Raw genomic sequence first — 21,961 nt, 5'->3', positions numbered from 1 at the left:
GGCTGCCTATGTCACGAGCCTTTAAACAGCATGGGCAGAACTAATAGAAGTGGAGAGGAGCTGGGGAAGAGGATTGATCCCCTGTTTTGTTCACCTTCAAGCAGATGCCAGATTTCTCCAAAAAAGGAATGGTAATAATGCAAAGCCCTGTGCTAGACCTTATGAGAAGCAGAAAGTTGAACACCGACAGGAGTTTATAATAGAAGTGGAAGATGTCAGTAGGTACTCAAATGCTATTTGAGGTTTGAACAGAGAATGGGTAGAAGGGTGTCAAGGGTAGGCTAAGTTTGAAATTACCTAACCTCAAATTTCCAGATTGGAAAATTGGTACTATAATTGGAAGGTGTTGCTTTTCAAGTCCCTTTCTAAGTGCTGTGTGTTACTAGGGCACCGGGAATCAGATGAGAGTAGGTGGTGGAAGGGGTGGGCCAGGTGATTTCCAAATTCCATCTCAGATCTCACCACCTATGAAGGATTTGAGAAGATTCTTCCTGAAGCAGACCATACATCACCACCTGGCACCTGCAAATACTTCTCGGGGCTAGCTATTATAGATGCCATGGGGCACTGCTGACAAGCAGGGGAGAAAGAAAGAAGGGAGAGAATAGGAAGGAAAAAGTGAAAAGAAAGGAAAATAATTGCAGTGGGAGAGGTCAGGCATCACTCAGTGCTCCTGATATGTAGGAAGTTTAGTCGCCAGTATAAGTGGCTCTAAACAACACCATTGAATTGGGTATTTGCATACATGGGTGCTGACTCCGATCTCTAACTTAAAAATCTACATTGTGACAGTGGAAACCTTTAAAAATAATACAGAGCAGGGAAGCCAAGGGAGTGAATGGGGACTTCAGTCCTCCTTTGCCTCTGTCAACTCTGCCCAGATTTGGTGTGGACAGATAGATGTTGTCTCAGTCTTAGATGAAGCGTTTGGAATAGGAAAATTCCATCATCCAACTATCACCCATGGTGGGGCTTCTGGTTCCTCCGGAGACTTTTAGGACCCACCTCTGGCTCAGCAGCACAAACAGCTTTTACTGTCCCTACTTGCACCACCTTCTTCTTAGCAAAGGCCTTGACCTTGGAAGGTGCCCTATCTTCCATGAGTGGTTATCACTTGCCAAGTGTGTTATTAAGTGCCCCCACATGCCTAGCTTTCTGAGGCATTGCATACTGCCCTGGCTTCTTTTTAAGGACTGCGAGAAGGTGGCTCAGTCAGCATGGATGTTACAGGTTTTTGTCAGAGCAAAGTCTGATCTTTTAGTTTCTGACATTGGAGTCTGTGGAAAGGAATGCAGTTGAGGGACAGTTTGTTCTGAGATTCCAAAGTGGTCGAGGAGTCACAACCCACTTTACAAACATATCCCGCTTGCTTTGGTCTTCGCCAGTTTTAAAGGGAATATTGGTGCCCAACCCCATTTTCCATGTTCTTGCCTGTTTTTCTTAAGGAACTTGCATCAGCATTGAAGTCAGCCTTGTCCGGCCACCTGGAGACCGTGATTTTGGGCCTATTGAAAACACCTGCTCAGTATGACGCTTCTGAACTGAAAGCCTCCATGAAGGTAAACATATGTGAGATGCAATCTCTGTCAAATCTGCCATTAATATTTGTGAATTACAGCTTTTTGAGTATAATTAGGTGATTTTCAGTTTTGTTGAATTCTCATTTGGAACCATTTTTTAAAAAATGAACTGAAGCTATAAGTCTTAGGATTTGTACCAAAAATATTTCAATTACTCTTTTTAAGACTGTAAAGAAATTTCATGATGCTGGGAAGTCAGTTATCCAGCTGCTACTGCTTGGCACCTGGGCAATTGGAATACCATTTGGAAAAACTACTTCCTTGATTACACTTCCTCCTTAAAAAAAGATTTGTTGTGATATTAAGGCAAAAGTAAAACTCAGAGCTTTTGTCAAGTGAAGCTTGCAAATTCTGCCCATGTTCTCTTGGGTGTTTCTTCTGACCCTCTCCCATCAGTCCCATTATTTAATTCAAATTTGGGCAAAATCAGAACATCACAGTACATGCAAAGGGTGGCTTCAGATTGTAAGTGGTACCTGTGTTTTGTTCAAAGTATTACAGCACAAATTACCTCTTTTGTTTGTTTTTGCAAAGTTATTTAGAATTTTAGGTTACATTAGATAATAGAAATTCCAGGTTAGAAACTCCTTGAATTTTGTGTGGGCTTAAAACTTCAAGTGTTATATAAATGCAATAGATGCATAACATAAATGCATTTTACAGCAAAACATATAACCCCTTTTATAGTGTATGCTTGTAACACTTTGAATAATCTCACACTGCCCTCTTCTGATAAAACTGAGTAAAGCCTCCAGGATAGGGAGGAAAGCTATGGTTTTCATTTTTCATTTGAAGTCCGAGTGAATTTTCTGTGATGCTCCTGTTTCTGAATTATGAAGAGACCAAGCTGTAAGCCTGTCACCAGAGCTGATGTCACAGTTCGTGTCATCTCTTTCCCCCAGAGAGTACCTCAAGAGTGAGGCAGCTTCACACACCAGGCATTTCCATCACCCAGGACTTGATAGCTCAGGGCTGCCACAAGATTTGTTTGGGGAATCTCTTTCTTCCTTCAGTTCTCCAGCCTAACCCAACCTGTGCTCAGTTTATATGAGCAGACTGGCTCTGAGTTTCTTAAGTAGGCTATATTGCGGAGAAGTTAAAATTACGAATGATGAAATGTCAGCAACATTTAATGATCCTGCTTGATAAAAGAACACTCCTGAAAACCAAACTTTGGGTTTTTTTGAGCCATGGATGAGTCAGCCTGTCCTAGGTTTCTCTGACCATCATCACTTCAGATCAGTTTATCTTACTTTCGTCAAAAATCTATTTAGTTGTGATGTGTTCAATTTTACTAGTATCTATTACTAGGTATTAATGATTTGAAATGGGCCTGCTGGAGCTGTCAGTCACCATTGTAATCTATGTAGATGGGCCTAATGAAAGGTGCTTTGACTACTGAATCTTTGACCTTGTGCCAGCTCTTCCATTAGCTATCACAGTTGAGTACCCTTCTGAAATCCATAAAGCTCGAAGTGACATTAACTGAACTACGCTTTAAAAAAAAAATCTGTTTTGACTTCTGGCAATACCAGTGGCAATATTAGCCATATGTTACGGTAGAAGTTGCCCTTGTGGTAGGAATTGTGGACAATCTGTGGGAAGCTTGGGCCAAGTTTTGGAAATTGCCAAGGTCACCTCTGAATACAGAAATAAAAATACTGTTACAATCCTCAGATGGTTAACACTGGTATATCAGCAATGGAAAAAAACTTATATTGCCATATGTATTTTTAATTTTTTTAAAGATTTTATTTATTCATGCGACCCACAGAGAGAGAAAGAAAGAGAGAGAGAGAGAGAGAGAGAGAGAGGCAGAGACATAGGCAGAGGGAGAAGCAGGCAGAGGGAGAAGAAGCAGGCTCCATGCAGGAAGCCCGACATGGGACTCGATCCCGGGTCTCCAGGATCACGCCCTTGGCTGAAGGTGGCACTAAACCACTGAGCCACCCTGGCTGCCCCGTGTTTTTAATTTTAACAGTGTCAGTATATAACATTTCTTCCAATGCATGAGTTATTTTTAGATTATATTTCTATCATCTTGAGATTGAAAACCTGCCCCCTAAAATATTTGAAGACACTCAGTAGTCATTCTATAACATGTGTACAGAATGTCATGTAGGGCAGCCCGGGTGGCTCAGCGGTTTAGCGCCGCCTTCAGCCCAGGGCGTGATCCTGGAGACCCGGGATCAAGTCCCATGTCGGGCTTCCTGCATGGAGCCTGCTTCTCCCTCTGCCTGTGTCTCTGTCTCTCTCTCCTCTCTGTTTCTCATGACTAAATAAATAAAATCTTTAAAAAATATATTAAAAAAAAAAGAATGTCATGTAGATCTTTCACTCAGATGGGAAGAAAGTTTGGCTTTGCTAGAACCTCTACATATCATGATTAAAAACTCTGGAAGAAGAAGCATTGGCTCATAGATTAAGAATAAAATTCAAAATTAACCGTTAACCTGAGGTTTAGATTATATTACACTTTTCAGGGGTGTATAAACTCTAATAAGTTTAATTAATAGCTGACACATTTTTCGCGTGGATAAGTAAGTTTCTTATTGTATTAACACCTTATAATTGATTTACATTTTAAACAGTTGTAATTCTACTTAGTTCAAAGTGGTATTTCCATATTCGGAAAGACAAGTATTAGAGAATCCTGATTATTAAATCTTGACTTTGATCATGAAGCCAGCTTTGAAATACATGTTTCATTGAGTCCTTTCAAGCTATCTGGCACGTTCAAAAGTGTATATATTAAATTTGAATACATCACCCATCAAATTCTTATTCCTTAATAAAGTGTTGGTGTCTAGGTTTATTTGGCACTTCATTACTTCCTTTTGCTTCCCGAAAGTGCCTGAAGAGTGCATAGTAATCAAGCAAAAATGGAAGTACAAGAATGAAATTTTTAACATTAACCCAATTTTACATTTCAAAGAGGTGAAGCTAAAAATTTTATCTTATCTGTACCTTTCCCTGGTAAAAGACTTATTCCATTCCAGTAATGCTGGCTGCAAATGACAACAAACTCTCTATATTCCTTTATGTTAAATTACTGAGCAGATTGTTTAATAAAGAAAAATTTCCCATCGATCAAAATAATTTGAAAAATAAAGAAAAATAGGAAGAAGAAAAAGTTACTCATTTTATAAACTCATCACCAAAAGGCAACAATATAGTTGAGCTCAGACATGTCACTTATACCATCTTTTAATCTGGTAAAACTTTTTTTTTTGGAAGCATTTTTTAAAGAAATAGAAAATAGCATTACATTGTGCTGACAATACGGTACAGATCCCCTCCATAGGATTATAGAAAGGAGTGTGCTAACTGACCGATCCATGTTTGCAATTTACCTGATTGAGACAGAGAAGTAGGTTAAGGGCCAAGAGGACTTTCCCTGCTGATGTTGTCTTGCCTGGTTCACAGGGGCTGGGGACTGATGAGGACTCCCTCATTGAGATCATCTGCTCAAGGACCAACCAAGAACTTCAGGAAATTAACAGAGTCTACAAGGAAAGTGAGTAGCCCTAGTTCTTTGATGCAGCTTCTTAGCCCAATTTCTGTGACCCCATCATGGCTGCCTGGGCTAGCATTGGGAATAGGATGCCTGGATTACATATGCAGAATGCCTTCTGGACTGTCCAGGGGTTTGCCATGGTCTGGGTCCCTCTTCTTCACCTTCTTTTGTGGCTTGTGTTTTGCTAATTATATTATACTAGAACTTCTATAAAAGGATACGCAGGAGGGAAAGGAGAGAAAACCAATTAAAAAAAAAAAGAGAGTCTGATGGGAGAAGTAGGAAGCATTGTACATGGATTTCATGGATTGGGTGTTTTCCAGTCTCTGTTTAAGAAGGTCACAATTCGGGGATCCCAGGGTGGCTCAGCGGTTTAGCGCCTGCCTTTGGCCTAGGCGTGATCCTGGAGTCCCGGGATCGAGTCCCATGTTGGGCTCCCGGCATGGTGCCTGCTTCTCCCTCCTCCTGTGTCTCTGCACCTCTCTCTCTCTGTGTGTGTGTCTATCATAAATAAATAAATCTTTAAAAAAAAAAGAAGTTCACGATTCTGGATTGTGGATTATTGCAAGAGATGTGTGGATCTGCGTGCACCAAGCACTACGGGAGGCTGTGGGTAGAATAAATGATATAGCTTATATGTGTATGTGTTACTAAGTTTCAACGTAGAAGCTATTTTGAATAATAAAATATAGATTCATTCAAAAGTATTCTTTAATTCTTACAAGTTTTTGCCATTGTACATTTCCTCTTTCAGTGGATAGCAAAGCACAGTTGGGGTGTGTGTGTGTGTGTGTGTGTGTGTGTGTGTAGCTTTTCACATTTTTTCATGTTCAGAGTGAGCATTCATAGTCAAGAAGTTTGTGAAACAATATTTTAGCTACAAAAGAGGTCACTGATCAAAGGTGAGCTTGAGGATGCCTGATTTGATCCAGCCCCGTCTATCTCCTGTCACTGATAATAACATCTGACTCTGGTTTTATGAGGTTAAAAATCATAAAATAAATCATGGACCATCTGCCCTCATTTGGGTGGATACATCCATGCTGCCACAGCTGTTTTTGCTTTTCAGATGCCTGGTGGGGTGAGGGCAGTTGGGGTGGGTGGGTGGCTGGCTGCACAGGCAGGAAGCCTAAAACCAGATGTGTTGTTTTCAAAGTGTACAAGACCGATCTGGAGAAGGACATCATTTCTGACACATCTGGTGACTTCCGCAAGCTGATGGTTGCCCTTGCAAAGGTTGGTTTCTGGTTTATTTCTCTGTCCTTGTTTCCTCCCAAGGCAAGTCACATACCTCATTTTATACCTGGGAGCGAATGAACTCAATCCTCTGTGCCTGCATCAGAAATTCCAGCTGCATTTCTGACAGTGGGTTTGCACTGTCACTGCAGAGTTGTCATTTTTGTATAATAGGATTTCTTATCCTGGGAAACCGCATGGACAAGTGGACTTTGGGGCCAGAGGAGGAATAGGGAGCTCTCAAGTCCTGGCCTGGATTATGTGCCAGCCCTCACTGCGTGACTTGGCGAAGGTCACTTTGTCTCTATCTATGGCACATAGGACCCGATGGGAAGTGACCCTCTTGTTTTTCTTTCATTCTCTCTGCTCTCACTTCTTATGAGAGGATTTGCCCAAGTAGTCCTTTACCTGGAAAGGGAGTCTTTGTTTGCTAACATTAACACATAAATGTGGATGAAAGGCTTTTCCTTCTGAGTCTGAGTCCTGACCAGTGTGCCATTTAAGGCCTATGTGGCAGGGGAAGGAGGAGAAATTATTTTCTCCAGGAACCTTAATGACAAATAATTGATTGTATGCTGCCTCCTGCCCACCCACATCTCCATTACTGTAACACCTTCACACAGCCCTCCCTGCCAACTCCTCGCCCTGTGTGCCACCAACCACCCATCTTTCTGAAGTCCACTTCACTATTCCATTCCCTTGATCAAAGCTCATTTCTGCTCCATCAGATCCAAACGCTAACTGCCTTTAAAAAAGTCCCCTAGGCGCTGCCCCTCCCTAACTTCATCTTCCTTTGAGGATTCCCTCCTGCTTACTTTCCCCTCTAGCTGCACAGCCCCTCACTGACCTGTGGCATGCTCCGCCCCTCCCTGTGCTGTTGGTCCCATGGAGAATGGCTTTCTTCTCCCCATTACTAGCCTCATTCATTCATGCCTCAGCGTTCACCTCAGCCTTACACCGTTGTCCACAGACAGTGCTGACTGTACTAACAGATCTCTCCCTTCTCTTACATTTTATGTCTTAAGCCATGGATCACTATGTTGTTTTACCTTCTGTTCCATGCTTATTTTTCCATCTGGATTGTAAGCTCTCTGAGGGAAGGAACTAAGTATCATTAGCTTTTTTTTTTTTTTTTTTTTTTTGAGGTAGAGATAATTCTAGAAAATGCTTATCCCGGGAGGTGGGTGATGATGGTGAGGCACACACACACAAACCCAACTTCACTGCCTCAAGTATTTTGCCAATTCTTGATCTTGTCTAGATTTCAAAGTGAAGAATTGTAAGTGTGTGGGTGTTCTGTAAATTAAATAATTCTTTACGTGAGTTAGAGAGAAAACAAAATTTTTAACTTTAAACCACACAAAGAAACCTATTTAATATTCTGAATTTTGTTTTCTTCTGTAGGGTAGAAGAGCAGAGGATGGGTCTGTCATCGATTATGAACTGATTGACCAAGATGCCCGGGTAAGTGCCAAGCTTCTTGCTTGAGTTTCTGTTTTCTAGCAAATCTCTAGATACTCTGTATAGTAGTTATTGATACTTCCTGACAATTTACCTCCAAAATTAGTAACTTAAAACAACACTTATATTTCTCAGTTTCTGTGGGGAGTGGCCTAGCCGGGTGGTTCTAGCTGAGGACCTCTCATGAGGCTGGGGCCAAAGTATTGACCAGGGCTGCATCATCTGAGAGCCTGACCACATCAGGAGGATCTACTTTCATGATCACCTTTCCACATGACCAGGAGTCCTGGTATTTCTCCACATGGGCCTTTCTAAGGGCTTGCTTGAGCGTCCTCATAACATGGCAGCTGGTTTTCCCGAGTGAGTGACCTAAGAGAGAAAGCAAGGAGGACCCAATTGCTTATTATCACCTTATCTCAGGAATCTCAGTGTCACTTCTAATATACTCTTTATTAGAAGTGAATCACTGTGTGTAACCTATAGTCAGTTCAAAGGGAAATAGGTGCACTTTTGGAAGGGAGGAATGTCAAAGAATTTGTGAGCTTCATTTTCACTTTCTGGGAACAGTTGTTTTTATGAGATATTCCCTCTTGATACTTGTGTTAATTATAAGATCAATACCTGACTCACATATGCTTATTTAGGCTTTGCTTGTATGGAAGTACCAGATTCTGCAGGATATGATAAGGCTGTGTGCACTGGTGTGTATTTGCCGTAAATAAATACCAATAAACAATATGGCAGAGTGGAAGGAGACGGTAGAGGCACAGCCAGGGATAGGAAGGTGTATTGCAATAGTACTTGTGCTGGTTCTAGTCCCATAATCACTAAGAACTGTTTATTAAGCTGATTCAGATCACTATGAACTGCATACCTTTCCCAGACAGTCAACAGCTATCTCAAAGCATTTTATAAGAGCTGTAGAACAAAATTAATTTAAATTCATTTTAGTTTTAAAATTCAGTATGTTTCAGGATACTGGTGTGACTCAGTTGGTTAAATATCCAACTCTTGGTTTCAGCTCAGGTCATGAGATCATGCCCTACGTTGGGCTCTGTACTCGGTATGGAATCTGCTTGAGATTATCTTTCCCTCTCCTTCTTCTGCTCCTCCCCACTTTTTCACTCTCTGTCTCTCAATAAATAAATAAAATCTTTACAAAATAAAATCAAGTAAAATTCAATATGTTTCACACAGCTCTTTTAGCAGGAGGTAGAGAAGCCTTTTATTTTATTTTGTAAAGATTTTATTTATTTATTCAGAAGAGGCACAGAGAGAGAGGCAGAGACATAGGCAGAGGGAGAAGCAGGCTCCCTGCACGGAGCCCAATGCAGGGCTCGATCCCAGGATCCCAGGATCATAACCTGAGCCAAAGGCAGAGGTTCAACAGCTGAGCCACCCAGACGTCCCTAGAGAAGGGTTTTAAATAAAGTAATAGAAGGTAGGTTTTACAGCTCCTAGATAGTGAGTGGTCACTGAATGAGTATCTTATCCCTGTGTAAGTCTTTCTCTGTCCCTCCCTGCCATTTTTAGCATTACTTTTAGCCCCTAAAATTTCCAGAAACTGAAAATGAGACTTCCTGAGGCTCTATGAAACTTGGGTGGGGGTACCTGATTTGTAGCTGTCTTCAGCAGGCAACCATTAGCTTATTTGCTATCAAAAGTAGCAAAGGAAGGAGGGCTGGATATGCTAATGAACATTTGCTTGTCCTTCTCTATAGGAATAGAAGTTCTTGGTTCTTTCTTTGAGATTTAAGCAAGTAGTTGTGTACAGCACACACCTCACAATCTAGTCTCATGCTGTGTTTGTGCCTAAGGAAGAGTGCTCTTGATTAAGACTTTTGACTTAAATACAACATTTTTTAAATTTTTTTATTTATTATTTATGATAGTCACACACACACACACAGAGAGAGAGGCAGAGACATAGGCAGAGGGAGAAGCAGCCTCCATGCACCGGGAGCCCGATGTAGGATTCGATCCCGGGTCTCCAGGATGGCGCCCTGGGCCAAAGGCAGGCGCCAAACCGCTGCGCCACCCTGGGATCCCTACAACATTTTTTTTTAAGATTTTATTTATTTGTTTACGAGAGACACACACACACACACACACACACACAGAGAGAGAGAGAGGGAGGCAGAGGCGTAGGCAGAGGAAGAAGCAGGCACCATGCAGGGAGCCTGACATGGGACTTGATCCCACGTCTCCAGGATCAGGCCCTGGGCTGAAGGCGGCACTAAACCGCTGAGCCACCGGGCTGCCCTAAATACAACATTTTTGCTCGTGTCTTCAGCGCAATCATCCTTTCTCATTTGGCATTTTCAGCGTATGAGTTGTGGGTTTTTGCATAACATTGTTTATGACCTTATCTTGGATTGTGTAGTCAACTTCCTTGGTTGGTTGTGCTTGTAGGATCTCTATGATGCTGGAGTGAAGAGGAAAGGAACTGATGTGCCCAAGTGGATCAGCATCATGACCGAGAGGAGTGTGTGTCACCTCCAGAAAGGTGGGTGTTGTACTGAGGAGGTCTTAGAGCCTAGAGATGGTCGTCTCAGCCAGGCTTACTGGTTATCTGTGTTGAGGCCATGAGAGGAAAAAAAAAACCTAGGATGCAAACATGGACCTCTTCATGGAGTCATACCATGGAGTGAACCAGAACATAGTTCACTCTCTACTTTGTACCTCATAATTGCATCCATTTTCCATCACCAAATCCATTGCCCTTCTCTTCTTCCATTTGGATCCTTCTTTTTCCTAAATATTTTCCACATTTGATGCTTTAGCTTGTTGCTCCTTCTTGTCCAGGATCATTTTATCTTGCCATATTCGTTGAAGTAATGGACATTTCTGGATGCTATATCATTGCTTCCAAGTAGAATAGGTTCCACTCAGAGTTAAAGATGGTCAAAATATGTGACCTAGGCAGTGCCATTCAGGACAGGTACCTGGTACAGCTGTCCCAAGTCAACCAGTGCAGTGTCAGCTCTGGTCCACCATGGCAATCTGTAACTGTCTAAGGTGCTATGATCATTTTCATTTGTTTATTTTTATCATGGTGCATAACCATATGAGTGATTACTGCTTTGATTAGCAGCTCTGTTATAGTAATTGCTTTTTTGCTTTTCCTCAGTATTTGAAAGGTACAAGAGCTACAGCCCTTATGACATGCTGGAGAGCATCAAGAAGGAGGTCAAAGGAGACCTGGAAAATGCTTTCCTGAACCTGGGTGAGCAAACATGGCCTCCCCCATGTTCCCCCCAACCCTTACCAACCCAGGACATCAACTTTCAGTAAACTGTGCCAGAGCAGAAATAATAAGTGGCCATCCTATTAATTCAAGTGTGTTGGGGAGGTGTGGCTCCTTTACATGATTTGGGTGATTTTATAATCTTCACAGTATAAATTTAAGATGTGAGGAATTGCCCAGGAAGAATAAGATGACAAGTAAATGGGCTCTGCTGGGGAAGCTAACATATCACCTTGGGTGTCTGCAGCTCTCAGGGTCCCTTGATTTAAAATGACAGTGGAGCTGAGTTCAGAGGATCCCCAGTTTTCCCTTAGTTTTTCCCACTTTACAGCCCATTCCTCTTACATTAGGTTATCTTGTTTGTGCTCTGAGGCCAGGGCCTCACCCTCACTGGTGAGGAGAGGAACAGCTGACCCCTTTTCTTCTCTCCACAGTCCAGTGCATTCAGAACAAGCCCCTGTATTTTGCTGACCGACTGTACGACTCCATGAAGGTAAGGGCTGTCCAGCTGAGAGGTCCATGTTTCCACCCTAGGCTTTTCTTCTCTCGTGATTCAAACTAAATCTCCTTGACCAGTAGATGGTGGAAGGGCCCCTGCTGTATAGGGACAGGAGTGCACCAGTCAGCTGTAGTTGTATTTGACAGATGAGAAGACCACAAGTCACTCTTCTCTCTCTCTCTCTCCCAACTAGTTGAAGGTGGGTTTGTGAGCAGGTGGAACATAAAGTACCAGATGGTAATCGTGTCTTATTCCTGCTTAGATTTCTCAGGGATTGCCTTTCATGACCCCAAAATAAAGACAGACAAGGAAGGGAGAGATTACCAAACAACCACTGTGCAACAGACATTGTGCTACTTACTTCATCTGAAATCATTACCAAAAAGCCCATGTGGCTGGCTGGCTGGCTTATTCATTCATTCATTCATTCATTCATTCATTCATTCATTTTATTTATTTATTTATTTATTTATTTATTTATTTATTTATTTATTATTTCCCACAAAGAGAGGCAGAGACATAGGCAGAGGGAGAAGCAGGCTCCCTGCAGGAGCCCAATATATGGGATGGGTTTGGTGTACCCAGGGCCTCAACCCTAGGACCCTGAGATCATGATCTGAACCAAAGGCAGATGCATAACCTCTGAGCCACCCAGGTGCCCCATGTTTTTTTCTTTATAGATCAGGAGACTAGAGCTCAGAAAACTTCAACTAGCCTGATGTTACATAGCCAGATTGGAACTTGGGTGTGTCTGACTCCAAAGGCAGCACTGCGACTATCTCTTGGATGGACTGTCTCTTCCCACCATCTCATCCCATTTTCTTTTTCTTTTTCTTTTTTCATCCCATTTTCTATGCCTCAACTGTTCCTTGTGCTTTGTGGTATCCTGGGTCATCCCTGTCCACACTACCTCTTCCATCTCCCTCAGGTTCTGTGTTAGATATGACCTGTTCCTCAGTGCCTCTGGTCTGAGACTCTGAAAGTAAACTTAGTAAACTCTGAATTCAAAATTCCACAGAACCACAATGAAAATGTGGTGGCATGTGTTCTTTAAGTCCCAAGAGCAGGAACTTTTTTGTTACATATGTAAACTCATGCACTTTTTAAACTGAACCATGCAGTAGTTAGTGCTTGTACAAGTTTACTGAGTGCACAAAGTGGGGCTTTGTGCTGATTTTATCCTGACATGTTTGGAATTCCAGGATGCTCGTTTTTCTTTTTTTTATTAAATTTATTTTTAATTTCTTATTTTTTTTTTTAATTTCTTATTTTTTAAGAAAGAGAGGGAGCATAGGAGGAGCAGAGATCCTGAGATCTCACAACCCTGAGATCATGACCTCAGTCGAAATCAAGAGTCAACTGCCCAACCAACTGAGCCACTCAGGCCCTAATATAATCATTTTTCTTAAAGGGGTAGTTTCATTGTTACCTTAGTAGTTTCGTGGAGGGCAGCATCAAGAACCCAGATGAGTTTCACATGTAAGAAAACTTACCATATTGGGGATCCCTGGGTGGCTCAGCCGTTTGGCGCCTGCCTTTGGCCCAGGGTGCAGTCCTTGAGGCCCGGGATCGAGTCCTGTGTCGGGCTACTGGCATGGAGCCTGCTTCTCCCTCTGACTGTGTTTCTGCCTCTCTCGCTCTCTGTGTCTATCATGAATAAATGAATAAAATCTTAAAAAAAAAAAAGAAAAGAAAACTTACCAGATTGTCAGTGAATTGTAACTTGGAACATCAACTTGACTTTCAGGGCAAGGGGACTCGTGATAAAGTCCTGATTAGAATCATGGTCTCTCGCAGTGAAGTGGACATGTTGAAAATTAGGTCTGAATTCAAGAGAAAGTATGGCAAGTCCCTGTACTACTACATCCAGGTAAGCCCTATGGTGACCTGTCAGCCCTGCCTGGCCATACAGAAGGCCCTGGATCCCCAGGCTGGTGGCCTGTCAGAACGGTGTCCAAAGTGGTGGTTTTCTAATTCACTGGGAAAGAGATGCTGGTCATCAGATAACAAGGGTTTATTTTGAAAGTGCCATTTATGATTTGTCCTAGAATCTAAAAAGAGACAGGCAAATATTTTATATTTTCCACATCTGCTATTCACAGTGATAATTGGTGTTCATGACAATGATCCTGTAAGATTTATCCTGAAGAGCCTGAGATCAATTAAATTTTATTATGCAGTTGACCCTTGAACAACACAGGTTTGAACTGCACTGATTGATTTATTGATTTTTTTCAATAAATACAGTGTAGTGCTATACATGTACTTTCCTTATGATTTTCTTAATAATAATTCTTTTATCCGGCTTTATTGTAAGAATACAGTATATAATACATACGACAAAAAATATTAATCGACTCTTTATGTTATGGGTGTGGCTTCCAGTCAACAGTAGGCTATTAATAGTTAAGTTTTGGGGGAGTCAGAAGTTAATATGCAGATATATGTTGGGGTGAAATAGGGATCGGATTGGCACCCCTCACCCCTGTTTTGTTAAAGAGTCAACTGTTTCCATTTTTTGAAAATCCTGCTATAGGCCTGGCAGTGTTTAGTTACTCAGAACTTCCATCTCTCCCATAAATTTAGTCTCTCTGTTTTGGAGAGATGGAGCCTACGCTCCGGAGAGAGAGGCCCTGGCTCCCAGTGGGCCCTGGCTGTGTACTTCAGACAGACATTGCAGCCCCCCTTTCTAAAAGACCCTGAAATTTTCAAAGGCGTGTCAGTGGTCACCAAGGATGGATTTTGAGGTGCGTTTGGTGTACCCAGGTTTATTAGGGCACGTTTCCTCACTTCACTGGTTTATTCCTCCGTGACCTGAACAGTCCTGGAAACATCCCAGTGAGGCAGGAAAGTACCTTATCTTCTCTGGAAGCATGAGGGCCAGTGAGCAAAGTGGTGGTGCTTGCAGGGCCTCACAGCATTAAGAGCAGGCCAGGTGGTGTGGGTCTGATTCCTCATTCCGTTAATCCCCAGTACCTCACATTCTCTCTGCCCTGTGATCACGTTACTTGAAGGTCTCCCCTAGTCCTCTAGGCCAGACTCCCTGAGGGTCTGCTGATGATGACTTGAGTCTTTGTGTCCGGGCAGGTACCTCAGAGTCTTTTTTTTGCTACTGTTAACTAGGGGAGGCTCTGTGTGCTTTGAGCCTGCTTCTACATTATTGCAGAGTTTGGGTCTTTTTTTCTGATACTGAATTTCTCTTTTTCTCCTTGCCCATTTATAGCAAGACACCAAGGGCGACTACCAGAAAGCGCTGCTGTACCTGTGTGGTGGGGATGACTGAAGCCCACCACGGCATGAGCGTCTAGGAAAGGTGCCCCTTTGTTTGCAGCTAACAGTTCTAGAAAATAGCTTGTGACTAACAGTCCCCTTATGCCCATCCCTGCGAGGATGGTGTTAGCATAGCCCCCTCCCCATCCTTATTTTAGTTACCTAAGCATTGCCTGCCTCTCATGTCTAGTCTCTCCTTTTAGCCAAAGAAATGAACATTCCAAGGAGTTGGAAGTGAAATCTATGATGTGAAACACTTTGCCTCTTGTGTACTGTGTCATAAACAGATGAATAAACTGAATTTTTACATTATAAACAAGTCCTTTATTGACCTTGCCTTCAGCATAATTGTTTAAAAATCAAACATACATAAAAAAATAAAAATAAAAATAAAACATGGGTAAAGCCTGTATTGTTCAGCTGGTAAAGCTGTCCCCTAGAGGAATAAAGCTCTAGAACTCAGCTGTCCGAGATGGTAGCCACTATCCAGATGTGGCTATTTACATTTAAATTAATGTAAATGCAATAAAATTAAAAATTCAGTTCCTCAGTCACGCTCTACATTTCAGATGTTCCATATCCACATGTGGCTAGCAGCTAGTGTATTGGACAGTACAGGAACAGAACACTTCCATTATAATAGAAAGTTCTTTTGCACAGTTCTTCATGCCCAGGTGATGATAGTACCTATGGGGGGAAACTCCCATCTGCTCATCTTTCTACAAGTAAATTAGGTAAAAACAAGCAGCATTGGTTGCCTCAAACTGGGAAGGGAGGTGGCATGGTGGGATCTAGCAAATATAGCAAACATATCTATAAGCTGTTAGAGAAATAAGTAACATTCTGCCCCAACCTCAAGGACACACCTGTTGGTGAGTCAGGCTACAGTACTCTTGTAAGAAGATATAACAAAAGTGGAAAAAGGATTGCTTTTGAGAGGACTGAGAAAAATGACCAGAGGAGAAGGAAGCATTTGAGCTGTGTCCAAAAATCTAGGGTGAAGTTTATAGCAGGGAGGAAGCTCTCCATCAGATTCTTATGGTTCCCATAATGGAATAGGTGATTCTGGAGGCACAAAGACTACATACATAAAGAATTGCACAAAGACTATATACAGCAAGAATTATGTCTCTCACACCTCCTAGCCAGTCAGGGGCTGTTCCTAGGACTGCTTGGTTTCTGGTCTGCCCTTTCACGGATAGACTGTAATAAACATGATGTGTATTAATGTATCTCTCTGTAATGTAAAGATGCTGTCCTTAGGCTGCTAGCCCAGGACACTGGACAACTGACTGACATAGGTGCTTCCCAAAAGCAGGGGATAGGGCCGGAGGCAGAGGGAGTTAGTGACTATCCCCAAACCCTTCTATCATATTTCCTCCTGGTCAGAGGATGTTGTGTCAGCTGCTAATTCCTGAGCCTGGCTGAGGTAGGGCACACTTAGTAGTGTGCAGGGAGAATGGAGGTGATGGATATAAATGTGTGAAATGGCTAGTTGGACAGAATGGGAGTGGAGGCAGGTATGGGGCTGATGAAATGAAAAATGCCTGTCCTACTTGAAGCGTTCAAATTCAACTAAAATGACACTGTGTTAACCAAACAAAGTATATCTGTGGGCTGAATGATTTGCTGTTTCGACCTTTGGCACACTTTGGGTAGAAACTTGGGTGGAGCATGGCTCTTGGTGACCTAAGATGTGCTTGTAAGTCCACTAAGCTATTGTTTAAAAATTATTTTAGGCGAAAACAGTGTTTTCTCCAATGTATCCTCCTATGCATATTCAAACTGATGCTCAAATCCCAAAATAGACTTCAGTATGCGCTTGGGGCAGAGTTCAAAGAATTGCATAAGAAGCAGGATCTTCATGGGGCAGATGGGTGGTTCAGTTAGTTAAGCATCTGCTTTGGCTCAGGTCATTAACCCCGGGGTCCCTGCATTGGGCTCCCTACTCAGCGGGGCGTCTGCTTCTTCTCCCCCTGCTGCTCCCCTGCTTGTGCTCTTTTGCTGTCAAATAAGTAAAATAAGTAAGACTTTTTTTTTTTTTTTTTTTTTTTTTTTTAAGAAACAGGATCTTTATTTTTAACCCTAAATTATGGTATTGAACTCAAAACTGATAGTGAAGGGCAGAGGCTCTCAGGAGCAATGTTTCATATCAGGAAGATTTGGGGCTGTATTTCTTCCAATCATAAAGTTTGTTTCGGGCTGCAAAGGGGAAGGTGATAGGAGAAGGCAAGGCTGTATAACCAGAATGTGGGGAGGTTTCTGCTCCCACCATGCCTAGGGCACTCTGGCCACTGGTCTGGCTGGTTGGACCCTCCAGCAGGTGTAAGGGAAAATCCAGACTGGTACCGAAAAGGCTCTGAGAGAACTGTTCTGAATGCTGCCCGCTGTCTGTCTCCGTATGGCACAATAATTGTCTCATGTTATCCAAAACTGACAGGAAAGGCATTTAAACTTTGGTCTCACATTCTTCTGGATTCCAGTCTGTCTCCTCAGTGAAGCTGTCCAAACCATTTCTTGAAATAACCATCTGGAGATTTGAGTTGTCTCCCAAACAATTTTACTTTGTAAAAAGAAGGAAAAGGGCACCAGGCAGGCTTTAACATTTTGTCAGCTGATAATAAGAACTTTGATTTTATTCTTTGAGGAGTTAAAGGCAGTGAGTGTATGTAGTGTAGCCATGGAAACTTACTGAACTATGACTATGAACAAGAGGATGATCCCTACTCCCCAACTGCCCCGTGTGGTGGGACTGGGCAGGGCTGACATGTTGTATGACTCCAGATGGCACCCTTCACATTGGAGTCTATGTGAATGGTATCTCCCTTTTAATTGTGCAGTGCACGACTTGAGTGGCCATAGATGACATATATGGTGACCCTAGGTGTGTGTGAGATGGCCTATTAGGTCTTTTGTCACAGAGTTGGCTCCCAGAGTAAAGACAAATTTTATTTGGAAACAGTTGGCTAAAACTCTGACGGTCTTGATTTTTCCATAGACTCTTGATCTTTGGATCTGTTTTACTTGGTTATACACAAACGGCTATGCATATGAATCTTCCCAGCATGTGAAGTTCCTCTAGTGTAAATTATTAGTAAAGATAGCTAAAGCAGGGAAAACCTGGCTCACAAAGTGGCTACATTTAGCAAGAAAAATGATTTGAGGACAGAACTCTTTTAAATCAATTTTTAGTCTTTAAATGACTCCAATCTCCGGCCTCTCCCCATGTTTTGACAAACGGCTTTGGCTTCTTATCCACATCAGTTTATTTGACCTCCTTTTTCCATCAACTACCAAAATGAAAACTCTGCTTCGAGAGAGAGGGAGCAATTTTAAACATCCCTTAGCAATGAGGCAGAACATGCTATAGCCATCAAGTTCTAGTTGTTCATTCTATTTATTGAAAAAAGCCTGTAGCCTGATTTCTTTTATGCGAGTACATTTGAGCAAGCAAAGTTTATAGAGATGACTTATCTCATTACATTAGAAGAGTGATTTGCTATCTCAGCATCTATAAGCAATTTTAACAGACATTTCTGGATGAAGAAAAGCTTTTGTAAATATATGCGAAAGACACGATTTCATCAAGCATTAAATTGGAGGTGCCCTGGAAAAATATTACATTTGTGCATTCAATTAGCTTGATTGTGGCTGAATTTTGTCCACTGAAGGCAGCATTTCTGCAGAAAAACAGAAGCATTCCCTACGTCAGCAGGTTTCCTAAAACAGAAAAGCACACTTTCCCCCTTTGCAAGTCTTCTTTTGCATTTGTGCTGTTCCCAGCTATGCGTCCCTAATCAGGCTGCTCTGTCTTGTTCTCCACAGTAAAGCACAAGGGGAGAGTAAGCCAGAAGCCACTTTATTAGGTGGAATCCACACCCAACAATTCCAACCTTAAATAGTTTGTGCCCAGTCTAAAAGCTTGGCAAGCTCTGGGCAAAACTGGGACTGGTCAAGCTGGACTTAAGTTCTCTAAACTTTCCTTCCTGGTCTCTGCAGGGCCTCTTCCTCTGTTAGGATCTGTGGGGTACTGTTTTACATCTGATATGGCTGTTAAGCCATGTCCCTTTCCTGGACATGAGTTTATAGGGTCAACCTTATCTTGGAATGAAAGCTTGGTTTGCCTATTATAGGAATGAGAGCAGTTAGGGAATGGATGATGGTTGGGTACAAAAGGGCTTTCTTGGACTCCTAAAATCACAGTGAAGAAATAAGCTAAGTATTTAAGACGATCACCAGCCCTCCCCGATTTTTCTCCTTGCTGATCTGTAGTTAAGTAATCTGCTTTCCACTAAGAAGAAATAAACCAGAAAAGACATAGTATGTCAGTGGAACCTGACTGTGAGGGTGGCTGTTATTTTCAACAGGTGATGACAAATTGGAACTCTCCTAGCTATAATCCATTATAGCCAAAGGCTATATTTGCAAGCACATTTCTAAACATTAATTAAGAATTAGGAAGGAGTTTGGATCAGGAATTGAGAAATTTCTTTAAAATTTTTTTTTTATATTCAATTTGCCAGCGTTTAGCATAACACCCAGTGCTCATCCCACCAAGTGCCCTCCTCAGTGCCCATCACCCAGTCACCCCAACCCCCTGCCCACCTCCCTTTCTTTTTTTTTTTTTTTTTTAAAGATTTTATTTATTTATTCATGATAGTCACACAGAGAGAGAGACACAGAGGCAGAGACACAGGCAGAGGGAGAAGCAGGCTCCATGCAGGGAGCCTGACGTGGGATTCGATCCCCGGTCTCCAGGATCGCGCCCCGGGCCAAAGGCAGGCGCCAAACCGCTGCGCCACCCAGGGATCCCACCCACCTCCCTTTCTACTACCCCTTGTTCGTTTCCCAGAGTTAGATGTCTCTCATGTTTTGTCACCCTCACTGATTTTTCACTCAGTGAGAAAGGAGAGAAATCTCCTTTCCCCTTATTTTCTTTCACTAATTTTTATATTCCCCAAATGAATGAGACCATATAATGTTTGTCTTTTTCCGATTGACTTATTTCACTCAGCATAATACCCTCCAGTTCCATCCATGTCGAAGCAAATGGTGGGTATTTGTCATTTCTAATGGCTGAGTGATATTCCATTGTATACATAGACCACATCTTTATCCATTCATCTTTTGATGGACACCGAGGCTCCTTCCACAGTTTGGCTGTTGTGGATATTGCTGCTATAAACATCGGGGTGCAGGTGTCCTTGCGTTTCACTGCATCTGTATCTTTGGGGTAAATCCCCAGCAGTGCAATCGCTGGGTCATAGGGCAGGTCTATTTTTAACTTTATGTCCCCCGACATGGGACTCGATCTCGGGTCTCCAGGTTCATGCCCTGGGCCGAAGGCAGCGCTAAACCTCTGAGCCACCCGGGCTGCCCAAGTTTAGATTGTTTCTAAAAGGTTTTTATGTCAGTGAATTTGCCAGATTTCAAATTTTACCATGGATTCTTGAGTTTGGAAGAACCAATTTGGTCTTAATGGGTCACCTCAGTTCTAGTAGATATGAGCTCATATATGACTAGAAAGATTTTTTTAAAGGTTTATTTTTTTTTAGAAAGAAAGCATGAGTGAATGAGGGGGAGCGAGGGAGGGAGGGAGAGAGAGAGAAAGAGGAGAGAATCTTTTTTTTTCTTTTTTCTTTTTAAAGATTTATTTATTTGTTTATTTATGATAGACATAGAGAGAGAGAGAGGGAGAGGCAGAGACACAGGAGGAGGGAGAAGCAGGTTCCATGCCGGGAGCCTGACGTGGGACTCGATCCTGGGACTCCAGGATCGCGCCCTGGGCCAAAGGCAGGCACTAAACCGCTGAGCCCCCCAGGGATCCCGTTTTTTTTTTTTTTTTTTTTTTTTTTTTTTTTTTTGAGAGGAGAGAATCTCATTTCAACTGCACACTTAGTACAGATCCTGACCCAGGGCTCAATCTCACCACCTCAATATTATGAGCTCAGCAGAAACCAAGAGTTCAACACTCAACCAAATGAGCCACCCAGGTGCCCCATGACTAGAAAGATTTTTAAAGTTTATTTTTTAATTATTTTTTTTATTTTTAAAGTTTAGAAATGATCAGGTAATAAGGGACTTTAGACACCAACGCATCTGTTAACTTACTAATTTAGTGGACAGATATACCTACCATGTGCTGGTGACTGAACCAAACACTGGAGATGTGAAGAACAAGGCAACACTGACCATGTAGAATGAAAGGGTTGGGATTGAGGAAGGCACAGGCGAGGTGCTTGGGGATCCATAGTAGCTAATCCTTGTCCAAGATGAAACATCTGGAAGGTTTCTGGGAGAGGTAATCCTTAAAGCAGGATTTATTTAAGGACTAGTGGTGGTGGTGGTGGTGGTAGTGCTTTTCTATGATGTACAAGAGGAATATAAAATAATTGTAGAAAGCTAGAAAATGAAGAAAAGCATAAAAAAGAAACCAATCATTGTTAACATTTTGGCAGGATGACCTGTTTGAAAACTAGCTCTTCTTTCCTTGGCAGGAATAAAAGAGAGACAATTTTTCCTCCTCCTCAAGGGGAAGAGCTAGGCTTTAGACAGTGAAAGTCAGGTTTTCTTTGCTGAAAGTGTTATGTGGCTTTTGATTTTTCAAAATTTAGTTCAAGAAGATGTAGGCCTGGATTGTTCTGGGTAACAGTTCTGGGTTAAAGGAAGAAGCAAATAGCCTATCCCTGGGCCAGCTGGCTCTCCAGAGACTGAGACAGAGAGTATTCAGGTGGTAGGGATGGTGTCTGGCCCTCACACAGTGCCTGAGTGTCTGAAGCTCTGATGGAGGATCAAACACTGCCCACAATAGTATAGGCTATCTCTGAGAGTGTCTTGGTGACTGCGTGTGGTGAATGGGGAATGAGGCCTTGCCCAATGTTAAAAGCTTTTTTCCAATCCTGACCTGATTTTATCCACATCTTTCCTCAATTATCAGAACAGCTCTGGTCCCGTGGAGAATTGCTGGAAGGGAATCTTTTTTATGTTTACTTTCTGACTTTTTCTCCTCCTCCTCTCTCTCTCTCCCCCCCTTCCTCCTTCCCTCCCTTCCTTTCCAACTTTCTTTCCTTCTTGCCCTTTTATGATCTACAAAATCTATCCTAGCTAACTCATAGTAGTATTCTTGATACCTCAGAGGTCTATAATTTAGA

General features: G+C 42.2%; 1 protein-coding gene across 1 annotated transcript in view; it reads left to right on the top strand.

Moving 5' to 3' along the window:
• The window catches only part of ANXA2 (annexin A2), a 45,612-nt gene extending 30,483 nt beyond the window's left edge, over positions 1–15,129 (top strand). Inside the window, exons 5-13 of the mRNA XM_077881316.1 lie at positions 1,446–1,559; positions 5,007–5,097; positions 6,254–6,333; positions 7,738–7,797; positions 10,207–10,300; positions 10,925–11,020; positions 11,476–11,534; positions 13,288–13,410; positions 14,764–15,129. Of these exons, the coding sequence (XP_077737442.1) occupies positions 1,446–1,559; positions 5,007–5,097; positions 6,254–6,333; positions 7,738–7,797; positions 10,207–10,300; positions 10,925–11,020; positions 11,476–11,534; positions 13,288–13,410; positions 14,764–14,823 (777 nt within the window). The 3' untranslated portion in view covers positions 14,824–15,129. The remainder of the gene's footprint in view (positions 1–1,445; positions 1,560–5,006; positions 5,098–6,253; positions 6,334–7,737; positions 7,798–10,206; positions 10,301–10,924; positions 11,021–11,475; positions 11,535–13,287; positions 13,411–14,763) is intronic.
• The last annotated feature ends 6,832 nt before the right edge of the window (positions 15,130–21,961 follow it).

This window comes from Canis aureus, chromosome 32 (assembly GCF_053574225.1).
Source record: "Canis aureus isolate CA01 chromosome 32, VMU_Caureus_v.1.0, whole genome shotgun sequence".
In the NCBI taxonomy this organism is placed as follows: Eukaryota; Metazoa; Chordata; class Mammalia; order Carnivora; family Canidae; genus Canis; species Canis aureus.
This window is presented reverse-complemented; position numbering and strand designations above follow the sequence as displayed.